Source organism: Thunnus maccoyii, chromosome 10, assembly GCF_910596095.1.
Source record: "Thunnus maccoyii chromosome 10, fThuMac1.1, whole genome shotgun sequence".
NCBI lineage: Eukaryota > Metazoa > Chordata > Actinopteri > Scombriformes > Scombridae > Thunnus > Thunnus maccoyii.
This window is the reverse complement of record NC_056542.1, coordinates 4,150,455-4,164,963: the sequence shown is the minus strand read 5'-3', so window position 1 is coordinate 4,164,963 and position 14,509 is coordinate 4,150,455. Positions and strand designations below refer to the sequence as shown.

Sequence of the window (14,509 nt, the reverse complement as noted above, 5' to 3'; positions counted from 1 at the left end):
TCATTCATAGAAAAACCATCCCTGCTGTTACTTACCACCACATTAACATGTCCTTTTTTTCCTCTCTGCACTGCATGCTAACCCCAAACCACCATGTCAGGATTTCTCCCCCCATGCTCATGATTTACCACGATCTATCAGCCACCAGGCGGCCCAAACATAGTTGCGCTTATAATGTCAGGCTAACCGCTGAGTTGCTAGCATAGCTGCTGGAACCCAAGAGCCCCATCCTGATTTGTTATTGCACTGCATAATTGGATCTGGAGAGCTGACCTCCAACGAGTCAAGGTCAAGTGAAATGTGAAAATGACTTGTTTTGGAGTAAAGATGATTAAGCTAGCCCTCGGGAGGAGCGGGAGGAATGTAATGACGTGAGATGATGGGATGGTGGTGATATGTATGATACTTAGTGGAGACTTTTATCCACCTTATAGTATAATGTATTTAACTTAGCAGGAAAGGAAACACACTGAACCTTGTGCTCTTTTTAAAGACACTTCTTTATTGTGTACATTTTAGGCCTGAGTGACTCCCAGGTAGTCATTCAGAACTGGAGCAGAAAGTGGAAGACAGATAAAGAGAAGTAAATTGAGACTACATAACTTTATAAGGAATAGATACCCCAATTTTTCTCTTATAACTGAAAAGTTGAATGCATGAGCAGTATAACACACCTTTACTTGATTCCTTATACTTTTGCATCTATAGCATATTTGGTTGGTTATGAAAAGTAGCTTAAGGTGGTGAATGTTTGCGAACTCTAAATACATACTGCTGTACTCTAACTGACATTACTACCACTACATGTCAACTACGTCACTCTTCTCTACTACATTTAAGCCTGTCATGGAAAACAGTTTGAATAGTTTTATTACAAAAGTGAAACAAGACGTAAACGCCTTGTAACTCACCAGGTGACATTTTCGTTGTTTTACTTGGGGTCCCATTAGAGCAACTTTCCATGTGTTATTTTTCTATTATTGGTATTTTTGGCCACAGTGGCCGTCATTCAGAACTATTTCCATAGCTTCACTTTAGGGACACATTTCATGAAATTAGAGCTGCAACAATTAGTCGACATTTGAAGGCGTCACCTTGGGCTTTGGGAAACCACGACTGACGTTTTTCACCATTTTCTGTTGTTTTATGGACTAAAACAACTAATCGATTAATTGAGAAAATAATTGGCAGATTAATCGATAATGAAAATAATTGTTAGTTGCAGCCCTACATGAAATATTCCTTAATGAAAGATTAGGGGAAGGATAGACAAATGTTCTTTTACCTGAAGAAGTGGTCAGTAGGTTGATTATTGTTACCCAGCACCTGCAAAAACGTATGGATGCGCATGTACCCACTCATGATTATAGACAAAAGTTCGGCCATAGCTCTGACATTCTGATGTCTGTTGTTTCAGACAACAAGATCCTTAATGTACTGTAATTTCCTTTAACTGCTTTGCTTAATCTGATGAATTACACATTGATTGGAACCACTAACCCTGACAGTGGTATATTTAAATTAATCTTTTTGTGTAAATTTGCCTGTCCATGGCTTCAACAGTATGCAATGCAATTAGAATGTCTGCACCACGTCTGAAACCCTTTACACTTAGTCTTTGTTGTGCGAACAGTGTGTTCAGTTCTCCAACCCAGTCTGACTTTGAAATATACAGTAAGTTAGACATAATCTAGACAGGGAGTTGAACCTCTAAGCCTGGCAGTAGTGCTGCTTTGCTTTAGCCATCGATCTAAACACAAAACCTCCCATCGCTGTTCGGCGGGTGTACAGGAACGTGCCGGAAAGTGAGGTTTCTGGGAAAAGCTCCGGAGGTTTGCCTCAGAGACTTCCCACATCATCACACTTGGAAGCAGCATCCAACTAAATCAGTCTGTTTGGAAGATGTCGTGTTTAGTTACCTGCGGTTTCCACCACAGCATTCTTCAGAGACCGGTGGGCATTTTGGAAACTGGCCTTGACAGGGAAGCACGTTGTAAATATTGTTAGGGCAGACCGAGGTGGGCAGATGGTGAAAGGTTTTGTTTCAGCACCGACTAGCGTGGTTTTCCAAGAAAGAAAGAAAACTTGTGGGATCCAGTTTTCTCTTTCCTTGTTGTTTTTTCTCTCGGCAAACATTACAAGAGTGGTTGAAAGTTAGTAAAACAGCATCTGTTCTGGGTCCAAAGAGTGGACAGATTCCTTCTCAGTGGGTTTGTGGTAAATAAGTGAAAATCTAGGATGAGCATCACTGAGACCATCCTTCTAAACCTCAACCATAACCAATGTAAAAAATCCAACGGCTGTCAACCACAATAGGAGGAAGCACTGGCCTAGCTGAAGTGTCTCCCAGTAAGAAATGTAATCTTCACCACCTCCAGGGCTGCAGCTCTGTAGCCTGTTGTTAAAAGCTGTTGATCCATCTTACAGATAGTTGATTCTGTTCTCAACTTCTCTTCAAAACTCTGTAACTTCTGTGTGGATTTTACAAAGTTTGTATCCAACATAATGTACAGGAAATGTGCACCAGCAGTAATGCTCCAGTACTGCTGGTTATCCTATTATTGACCATTAGTTTTACTGTTGTCGAGGATTCTGTAGCTGTATGATGATTGTCGTGTAACACAGAATCTTTTGTTCTCTTTTCAGGTGTTCGGAGCTTCTTCACCTGGCTGTTCTTCACCCCAGGAAGCTTTCAGTCTACTCTGTTTCAGGTAAGAACACATACATACTGTACATGTGAGCAGCTAAATGTTTTGTTTTTTTCTCTCTTGTTCTCTGTATCTCCTTCCACTTTTAATGAGCTTGCTTGTACTTTTTGTCTTCATCATTCATGTTTAGTGAGAACAATTTTCACCTTCAAAAACATCACGTAGGACTTGTCGTGTGTGTATGTGTTTTTCAGGCACTGCAGGGAACGTGGAGCACGGTGATCAGTACCAGCTGAAGTTGGTTTATGAACACAATCTGCAGAGAACAGCCTGCAATATGACCTACGGCACCTTCGGAGGAGTCACAGGTACGACTGACATTTTAAATGCTTTTAATTTGGCTGCGTGTTACAGCTGATATGAAGAATTATGCTAGCTGTCTGACTCTTTTTTTTGGTAACTTGTTAGTTTAATCACTGATCTACATTACATCTACTCATTGATATTTGCAACCAGGGATTTGGACTTGATCAGCTTATCAGAAAAAGCATCATCCACGTACAAGTCAAAAATACAGACCAGAGTAGTATTAAAACGTATCTTCAGTCTTCATTTACACAAACAACAAACATCCTGGAGTCACACAGGAATGTTTATGCATAATTACATCACATATAACTTGTAACGTCTCTGACAGCAGTGTCATACAGTCACACACACACATGCAGGTCTCTGAAGGGCATTTTATGTTCACCAGGAACAGTAGCTGGAAGGAGTTTCTTCTACTATTTATAATATTTTACCAGCTGTGTGTGTCCCTGCCTTTGCACATCTGTCTTTGTGAGGACCAATTAGAGTTTTAAACTTTGGGGAGTAAGGACATTTTTGCAGAGAACAGTTTGGTCTGACCTCATTTTGGGCTAAATCTTCAAAAGGCTGTTTGGAGTTTTAGGGTCAGGGGTTATAGTTAGGTTTAGGGACAGGTAAGGGTTAGGCTGTTATAGATGTGATGGTTAGAGATAGAGGCTAGGAAATGCTGTGAATGTCCTCGCAATTGTAGAAGTACAAATGTGTGTGTGTGTGTGTACGGGTGAACATCTGTGCATGTGTCTTGGCGAAAGTGGTAATTGGCAGAACTGGACAAATACATAAAACTATAAAAGTCTCTGAGAGGAGCAAAGGATGGAAAGACAGAGAGGGAGAAACAGAGGTCACATTGCTGCTGCTCTTTCTGTAGTCAATTGAGCTTTTGGAAAAACCAAGTAGGGGAAAGCCCTCGACTACCCAGCATCCAAGAAACACACACACACACACACACACACACACACACGGGGAACCCCCTTTTAATGCAGAGAAAATGGCAATCCTAAATAAAGACTGTATTGTCAAGCTGTGTGTGTTGGACCCTTCATTCACTCCCTGTTTATATAGTGATGTGTGTGTGTGTTATTGATAGAAAGAATATTGTGGGCTCTTTACAACCAACCATCCACGTACTGGATGCACGTGTTTAGTGTGTACCATGAATATCAATGTGTGTATTGTTTGAAGAAATGCATGCACACATATAGAAAAACATATAAGTACCCTCTCCTCTCTCATTGATGGCATCCTCCTCTCCTGCAGTTCCCCCGTTTTCACCACTAGATGGCACTGTAAGCCCTGGAATCACTAAGCTCTAAGGCCTCGCAGTACCGTCTTATTACCAAAATTGAATGAATGGGGACCCTGTATTGCCTCTTGTAGGGAAATTCCCTTTTTTTATTCGCCTCTCAACAGAGAGGTCAGAGTTCAGTTACAGAACAAGCACCTCTGGATCTCCTAGAGATTTTTTTTTATCTTGCATAAGGACACTTCAGCAGGATGGGGGCAGTTTTTAACTACCTCCTCAGCTTGAATAGCAGCTTGGCTGAAGGAAAACCACATCACAATAGTTCAAACACTTTTTTCCTCACTTTAAAAAAAAAAATCTCAAATATTAAGTTTTAATTGTCTTTAATAAATCAATAAACCTTGTTGCTCTAGATAACCAAAAAAAAAAGTAGGCATGAGGATAAAATCATAGTAAAGAGCAAAATAAAACCAATTGAAACAAGTGCAAACGAAAGCTGTAATTTACAGATAACTTGTAGAATGTAAAGGGACATAACGTCTAGACCTTTCAAAAACAAATTCTCACTTTTCATTCTAAATATATTTTATTATTTTACCAATTATTCTCATTCATTTTAACAAGTTACACACACTGCTGTTGCTGTTCTGCAGACCCTCCTAATGATTTAACTCAGGCAAAAGTCACTCTGAGGCTTAATACAAAGTGATGTGCATGTTCTGTAAATTGTGAACAGTTCAATAAAAGTAATTTAGATCATTTAGATCATTTAAGAGGCTTCAGGAGGTAAAACTATGTAGTCTTGTTACTGTATAAAAGCAAACAGAGAAAAATAATGTAGGTTTTTTCTATCACTGTAATAATCTGCCAATCTCTCAGGTTATGTACACCTTTTTTCTAGATTTTAACCTTTTATTTTGAAATGTATGATACTATTTTGGGGTGTTTTTTTTGCCCTTTATTAGATACAGTAGAGACAAACAGGAGATCATGCAATAACATGATTACATAGTCGTGTTAACCACCCTTATCTCTAATATGAATATCGTAGTGTTGAAATCTTTGGCTACATGTGTTTTATTATATACCTCATTTTGAAATGTTTTTATCCAGATTCTTGCTTGTTTACTGCTGCAGAGGTTTAGATTCTGGTCCTGAATTACAGAAAAACATCACTCGTTCCTTCATAGTCAAAGCTGTTGCAGATACAGACTATTTTTAAGGTCAGATGAGTTGTTTGGGATAATCTGGGAGCGTTTGAGTGTGTGAATCCGCACGCCGACGGAGCTTTCGTCACCATTTCGTAAAGTTTACACAAAAACAAGCCGATCTCACGGCTGATCAGCTGGAAAGCAATCTCACAGACATTACACACACACTCACGCACGCACAAACATTTTTAACGATGTGCAGACAAATGCAAAAGTGCACGTCCATGTACAAACAAATCACACACACATAGAGGAGGGTGATTTCTGTGGTGGTTTACTGAGTACAGAGTGATGGTCACAGTTCTGAGGCCAGACCAGCCAAATGTCTGAATGTGTAATTTTGTGTGTGTGTGTGTGTGTGTGTGCATACATGTGTGTGTTTCTTCAGTAGAGTGTGACAGCGCTCCGCTCTGCAATGTTCAAAGTGTGTGTTTGGATTTGGAAAGCATTGAGTGTGTGTGTGTGTGTGTGTGTGTGTGTGTGTGTGTGTGTGTGTGTGTGGGACTGTATTTGCAACGTCTGCTGTTACACGTGAATATGTGTGCGTGCGTGTGTGTGTGTGCGTGTGTGTGTGTGTGTGTATGTGGGTAGGTCTATAATAGCAGCCATTTAGCGGTGCTGTAGGCGCTGTAATAGCAGCTCTGTACTAATACTGCTCTAATAGCTGGGCTGCCTTTGGGTTTGGGTCACATTCAGGCCACACACACACACACACACACACACACACACACACACACACACACACACACAGCATGGACTGACCTTGTCGAACTTTGGTCAGACACATATAGATATACATGTGCACACATAATCGCACATGCACAGACACACATACATATATACATATATACACTCATGCACAAAATAAATTGGCACACACACATTCACATGTACTTTCTCACACACACACACACACACACACACGAGGCTCTGCCCACTGCAGTGTGCGGCCAGCCTCTGTGCTTTGTTGGCTGCTCCGTGCTCGCTTGTTCAACATGTCTTATTAATGACACTAATACAGGCCTGTTTCCTCTCCTGTGTCTGAGCAGCGGCGCTCTCATACCGGCCTCTTTCGACACGTTATACCTGGGCGTGGGCGTGTGAAATTACACGTGCACGCTCGTTATTACGGCACAGCCTCCATCCTCCAACCTCCTTTTTTTTCAGTACGTAGCACTTTTCCTATTATTGATGATACAGCGCCGTGTCGGGGCCGTCTGGGTGTGTGTTGTTTTTGACCCTCGCTTTGCTCTTCGGGGGTGGGAAACGATCACCGCGCGACCCGACAAATCTGTTAAGTGTTTGTCTGGGCGGGTGGTTTCGCTCCTCCAGCTGTTTTTGGAGTCCTGATCTGTCCGTAGTGTGTTTTTGTTTTACGCCACAAGCCCCTGCGGCCAATTCTGATCTGCTACTCATAACTGATATGCCTCGCTATGTTTTTGATGTAACACAGATTTTAAATACACACTAACACTATTTTATGGGGACTTTTCATTTCCTGATAATTTCCCAGTGTTTTTTTTTTTTTTTTTTGAACAATTCCTGCAAAGAAATGTGGTATAATTACAGGGAAAATAATGACAAAACCAGGATAAGAATCAGTAAGTAGAATTATCATAATGGTAATTACAATAATGCTAACAAACACACTCATGAGCAGTTTCTGTGTTTCAAATAGGTTTTCTACTCTTTATCAAACACACACACACACACATACACACACAGATATAAATACCCACTCATGCATGAATATAAATCCAGCCATATGTAGATACACTCAGATGCTGTTGGCTCTTTATCAATCATTGTGTTACACACACACACACTTGCACTTACAGGGTGTGTCTGCGGTGTGTGTGTGTGTGTGTGTGTGTGTGTGTGAGAGACCTTCACTGTGTTAACGGCCACCCTGAACTCCGCTCATCACTCCGATACACACATACAAAACATACACGTGTTTACACAGAATAGGTGTGTAGGAGTGTGCGGCTTTTCTGTCTAAATCCTTGGTGATAGATGGTGTGTGTGTGTGTGTGTATGTATGTGTGTGTGTGTTGCGCTGTAGGTGGCTGTCTCTCTGACCTCTAGTTGATGGCAGTGTGAGTTTTAATAGCGCGTTGAGGCCTAATTATAGTTCTCTGGTCACACAGTCCCACTGCTTTATAGCTTGAGTGTGTTAGCGTGTGTGTGTGTGTGTTAGGGAAAGGGCCTGCTGCGGGATGTACTAAGCCCTAACAAACACACATTCTTGTACACATTCATACCCAGAGCCAGGTGTATGTATGTGTATGTGTGTGTGTGTGTGTGGAGGTGTTAATGGAGATATCAGATTCAGCCAGAGGGAGAAACTCACCTCGTAGCAGCAGCAGCAGCAGCAGCAGCAGCAGCAGCAACAACAACACACACCACCACATCAGTGCTGAAATGAAACAGGAGCCACGGATGTCGTTCGGGATCGCCGGTGTTTGTGTTTAAATAGCGAAAAAGTTGAAACAGCGGAGTCAGAGTTGTATTTATAAAGCAAGAGTATGTAACTCGAAAAATATGATGCCTCTCTCCTAGCCAACAGTGATTCTGCTTATACACATCTGAACTGTTTGTCCAAATAAAATTTTCTCTGTAAAAAAACAGACTTTATTAATCCCAGATGGTTCTGCTTGTCTCGCATACATTGTGATGGTAATTTAACATGTTGGTCTAATTGTTTGAATAAACACCTGAGTCGTTTTACAGATAAGGATTTTTTTTTAAACATTTTTATAAGATTTTCATGTGTCCAATTGCGTTTGAACCCTTGGGCACTATGTGTTAAAAGCCTTCTTCTATACTGATACTCAATTTAAAGCTGAGACTTAGCACTTTAATGCATTATTTTATATCATATTGAACACTGAAGCACAAAAAAATGTGTCCACACTGTATCATATCTCTGCCTGTGTGATATCAGTTTTTATGGGCTTAAGAGCTCACTTCATCTGCTCCGTCATCTCTTCATCAGGTCACCACTCGCTGTGCATCCAGTCTATGGACGGGATGCTGATGTTCTTCGAGCAGGACAGCTACTCCTTCGGCAGGTTCCTCCCTGGTTTCCTGCTGCCGGGCCCGCTGATCTACAACCCCAGAACAGACAGCTTCCTCACCGTGTCCTCCGCACGCCAGCTGGAGAGCTACAAGTAGGTTTAAACGGCCATACAGCAGTGTCAGAAGAGGTTTACATATTATAAAATAACACATTACATATTTTAGGGACATTTCAGAACAATCAGAACTAATCAGCCTCATCGTTCTAACATCGTACCAATCTGTTCTTTAAAGAATTGCTTTATTTTTGTTTGTTCTGTGCTAATAAAACTTTAAAATCCTTGAAGTAGACCTTCATCCAGACATTCTTTTATAATTAACAACCTTCTCCACCCCACAGTTCTCGCAAACCAGAAGCAAACGCCAGAAAACACTGTGATTTTATTCCAAAAATAAGAAAATATTGACATACTTTTGATAAAGCACCGCTGAAAGGAAAGGGAGGTTATCATTGAATAGCTTTTAAAGCTATGAGTCATCAAAACATTTGCTCACAGAATGACCATCGGTCTATTTTAGACATTGATTAATGTGGGTCAACAACATGAATACACATCACTCCGCGAGCGCTATGTCTGCTGACTGTAGCAGATACGAAGTTATTTGAGGTTATCTGGTGTCATCCGCTGTCTCCAGTATCAGCTGCGGATGGTTAGTAGGCAGCGCTGACTAAACCTTTACCATCTTTAAAGACATCTGCTCTCACTCTCACTGTGGAGCTCGCTGGATGGACCGAAACAGACACACACACACACACACACACACAGTTTGATTGGAAAGTACCCTCACTTTAATGTAAGCACATGCACACTTCCCCATTTCCCTCTGGCCGAGGCATGGAGAGCTTTTAGAAGTCTCACAGACTGTTGTGTGGGTGTACTGTGTAGTTTTTTTTTTCTCTCCCAGCTGTTTGTTATCTGGATGCCCCCCACCAGTATCAAGAGATTCTCCAGACTAGATGGTCACCATGGAAACACTGACCTCATTACTCTCCCTGGACACACACACACACACACACACACAGTCTCTCTGGTGAATTACATAGAGCAGACACAGATTGCTACAACACTGGATTACAAAGAGCAACAGGTTTATTTCCATTACAGTGTTGAGTGTATACACCTCAGACTAACATAATGGCTGCGGTTCAGATGAATTTGTTCAATATTTGTTTCTTACCGCACCTTTATGTTTGCTTTGTACTGTAAATACGACGTTTGAGGTAGTTTGTCTGGTAAGTGTTGACATGCTCAGTTTGAAAAAAACGCATAAAAAAATATATCTAAGATGTTTATGTGACCTAATAGATGTAAACATTCAGTAGAAATGAGACAGCAGCTCATTCTCGCAAGAAGTTCGTCCCTTTTTCCTTCTGGCTTGAGTCGATTAATCAACAGCAATATAAATTATTAATCACTCTGAAGTAATTCAAAAAAAGCAAACATTTGCTGGTTTCATTTTCTTCATTGTTAGAATTTACTACTTTGCCTCAACTGCTTAACAGAGTGAGAAAGAGGACAGTTATAGCAAACTGATGATTGATATCTATTGATCTGTTTGTTTGTTTTTTTATTTTATAGTCTGAACAATTATAGATTTATTGGGAAAAAAGAACATCAAAGATATTAGCTGTAGGTTGACCTAATGGATTGAGTTGTGATAATTAATTCACTCGCTTTTAGAGCTGAAATGATTAGTGGATAAATCGATTAGTCGATCAACAGAAAATTAGTCAGCAGCTATTTTGATAATTGATTAAAAGTTTCAGTCAAGCAAAAATTCCAAACACTCCCTTTTCCTGGTTTCTTAATTGTGGAAATTTGCTGCTTTTCTTTGTCTTATGTGACAGAAATATCTTGAATAACTTTTAGTTTTGGACAAACTAAGCAGCTGTAGAGGAGCGACTGACTGTGGCTCAGGAGGAAGAGCAGGTCGTCCACTAATCAGAACATCAGCGGTTCGATACCCGGCTCCTCCAGTCCGCATGTCGAAGCGTCCTCGGGCAAGATACTGAATCCCAAATTGCTTGCATGGTAGCCCCCATCAGCGTATGAATATGTGTGAATGAGTGCTTCGGATGTGTACGGCGAAAGTTTTTCTGGAGCTGACATCGATTGTCACATGACCCGCAGTTCTGACTGCGTCCACTAGGGTCATATTCGCCACAGCGCTGTTTATTGGAGCTTGATTACTGCTGGATTGTGCAAAAATCCCTCCATATTTTACCTTCTCTCTGGGTCAGTTAAGCCCAAATTATAGAAAAACATCCTCACTCACCTCTTGCGGTATCTAGCCGTGCAGATTCACATCCTAAGAAAAATCTTGCGGAGGGAAACTTTTATACAACCGGGGCACTGATGTGTTATGTCTCAGTGACTGTTAAATATATTCCATATCAGATGACGGGGGTCAGGACTTCACCGACTGTTATACATTTAATATCAGATGACTGGTCAAACTGTTCTGCTTCCTCTCAGTTTATTTAGCCTGTTGGACCTTCTCCTGCCCTGATGAATGAGAGCTTGATTTGGTTGCTGCGTGTATGTTGGCGTTTAGTTTGTGTTTATCTATGACACACAGAGAGAGAGAGAGAGCATATGCATGTACTGTGTGTTTGTATAATTTGTGTGTGTGTATCCGTGTGTGCACACAGTGTGTATGTATATGCTTGTATGATGTATATGTTGAAGGTAAATGAGTGTGTTTGTTTGTGGAGGTTTTTTTTTCAGAGGGATCCTCTTTCATATAAATGAGAACACTGTTTCCTCAACCTCAGTGTCCTAAACTCTGCATGATGACTGATACCGCCTACACACACACACTCCTACACACACACTCCTACACACACTCCTACACACACTCCTACACACACTCCTGTACGCACAGTAAGGCCTTACCGAAACTGTATCTACGTAGAGAGCACACCATGTTCACCACAAACACTTTTGAATGGCAAACAAAAAATAATCAGTAGTGTGTGTGTGTGTGTGTGTGTGTGTGTAGGAGTGTGTGTGTGTGTCGTTCTCCCTCCTCATATTTTAGTCATGCAGGTGAATAATCAGATTTTTGTGGTTTTTCCATTCTTGTACACACAGACATTATGTGATTTTTACCCTCTTTCATAACCGTTAAATCAACATCCAACCAGCTATTGATGGATGGAACTGAACACACACACGCACACACACACGCACACACACACACACACACACGCATGTATATACAGTTTTAATTCATTCATGCTACCTCATATCCCATTAGTAAAACATCTATTTGAAGGGTGGAATAGAAAAATCAGAGTGAAAGAATAGTTATTTCACGGTGTTATTTTAGTATTATTAGACTGAATTTAATCCAGTCACTCATGCAGCAGTCAGCCCGTCGATCCATCGAGTGTTACTTTAAACGCTTAAAACCCATGACATGTTTAATATATTTTTTAGTCCGTTTTCTTCTCCAGGAAATGGTCACGGTATGATGAAAAAAAGTTTCTTTACTGGCAGTCATCCATAAAGCAGCTCGTTAGTCTGCTCGACGTTTCTTCTAGAAGCTCAGTGGGTACGGCTCCGATACGGATGAGTTCAGAACTATAAATCTTGTGTTGTATTGCGAAAATCAAAGTTTAGAACAGTTCATTTGCTGTTTTACAACTTCTTTATACACAGTGTTACGAGGAATTAGCATCACTTTTAGGGACATGAATGATAATCAGCTTTATCCACATGTAAAACTGAAATGTTCTTCCAACTTCACTGGCTCCCAGTTGAGGACACTGGTCTTCATATTCAGTTAGACATGTTTTTTAGGGTATTCTCAAGTCCTTCTAGCTTAAAGTCAAAGATAAATTAATGGCTTCTAGACAGAGTACCTTAATAGAACAATGACATCTTATGTTTTTTGTGTGTTTATGTTGTTAGTCTTTGTTACCATTGTATCTTGAGTACATCCTAAAACATTTTATCAATTATTTGCTCTTAGGATTTAATTATCTATGTTTAATGCTTATATTGTAATATTTCTTCATGTCAGAAAATGAATTTTCTCCATATTGTTAAATGGTTGATGGACTGTGAAAACATCAAGGACAACGATGGAAATGGACAAAATCTGATTCTGTTCTAGTTCTGTTTTAAAATATATTAGATTATTATATTATTTTTAGCAAATAATGTTTACCATTCCCACCATTTTAGTTTAGTGTGTTAGCATGCTAACGTTTGCTAATTAGCAGTAAACACAAACTTCAGCTGAGGCTGATGGGAATGTCATTAGTTTTGCAAGTATTTGGTCCTAAACCAAAGTATCGGGCCTGATGACCTGATGATGGAGCTAGATGAAAAGTCAGGGGATCAACAAAGTTGTTATAATTCATTCTGAGGGGAACAGGATCAACTGTACCAAGTTTCATGGCAACCCATCCACGGGTTGTTGAGAAGTTTCTGTCCGAACCAAAGTGGTGGACAGACCAACTAACAACATTTATTTAGCAGTTTGATTGATGTCAATGCATATATTGTTAGTACAAAACACTAAAGTACATTGATTTCTTGTATACTAACTACAGAAATAGTATACTATGACAACTGGTATATAATACATACCGTACATTATGTGTGTAAATGTAGGGTGTCAGTTTGTCCAATTAGCTTTCTCACATCACCGAGGTGTCATGTAAACTACTAAACAAAAAATAGAAAAAGGAGAAATCTGTGTCTTCCTGACGTTAAGGTGGCTGGTATGAATCTATAGCGATGCACGCAACTTGGCATCCATATTGGATAACGGCTCTTACAGTTAAAGCTATTTCAGACCTGCCAGCATTGATTCACAGCAGGGTTGTGGTCCAAATATGCAATATTGAGTGAGAAAACTGTGAGTGGATAAATCAGCAGTTATTTAGTGTTTGGTCTGCAGTTGGGAGTCCGGCTGGGTTGGGTTGGAGCTCTCTGTTCATCCAGGTGTTTGAGGAGGACAGATTCCCGCCAGGCTGCTGTGACTGCCAACTTCTTACTGGAAAACTCCTGATGCTGAAGATGCCAAAATCAACTGACCACAGATCAGTCTGACCACTTTATCCTCAATCTGTTGCCAACAGCTCACTGATTAAAACTGATAGACCGCAGTTCCGGGGAACAGCGGGTCAGCGGTGTGTTGACTGACCTGACAGAAGCTGTAAAGGAGATGGAGAATATAAGACGCGCTGTGGATTTTTGTTAATGACGGATATGTTCAACAGACGGAATTTCCCTCAGGAAAATGACTGGCATTGTTTTGGTTTTGAGCCGGTGGTTAAAGAAGCACATTTGTAACTAAAGAGTCTCTAATTTGAGTTTTAAGACTAGCTGGGGAAGTCTGATGAGAGCACTTTAATTAGCTCCCTGCACAGTGCAAAGTGTCCTTGAGCAAGGCATTTCACTTCCAGCTCCTCCACCATCCTACCCCGCCACATTAAAGCAGAAGGGCACAGAGAACAGAAGTAGTTCTTTGTTTCTTTGTTCACTTGTAACTTTAACTGACCTGAAAACAGGCAAAACACATGAAATCCAATGTAAATAAAGATGCAAAATTGTCACTCAAAGGAAAAAAAAACTGAAAAATCCATCCTGAGAGATTATTTTAGGGAAAATATGACTCATAAATATGCTTATAGATTTGTTTTCAAAGTTAGCTGAGAAAATGATTTACAACATACATGTATGAAACAATGGCCGACAACCGGCTCCACACTGACAGTAGTTTGAATGTGATCCAGTTTGTTTGTATAAGCAGCTCTTTGTCTCTCTCTAACACTTAGGTATGAGACTCTGGCCGTGGCTACAGAAGCAGAGAGTCGACAGGATCCCGACCTGCCCCTCAAGTCCGGAGGCAAGAGGCTAATGGTGAGTCCCAAACACCCAAACACCTGCCAGCGATAAACAGATACTTAAATCTGATAATGTGCGCACGATAAGGTTCTG

The 14,509-nt window shown here is 40.5% G+C and overlaps 1 protein-coding gene across 2 annotated transcripts in view; it reads left to right on the top strand.

The window, feature by feature from the left end:
* bbs9 (Bardet-Biedl syndrome 9) overlaps positions 1-14,509 on the top strand; it is a 195,321-nt gene that overhangs the window by 4,717 nt on the left and 176,095 nt on the right. For both annotated transcript variants that reach the window (XM_042425159.1, XM_042425160.1), the window contains exons 4-7: positions 2,647-2,711; positions 2,903-3,016; positions 8,470-8,644; positions 14,347-14,431. In XM_042425159.1, coding sequence (XP_042281093.1) covers positions 2,647-2,711; positions 2,903-3,016; positions 8,470-8,644; positions 14,347-14,431 — 439 coding nt within the window. The remainder of the gene's footprint in view (positions 1-2,646; positions 2,712-2,902; positions 3,017-8,469; positions 8,645-14,346; positions 14,432-14,509) is intronic.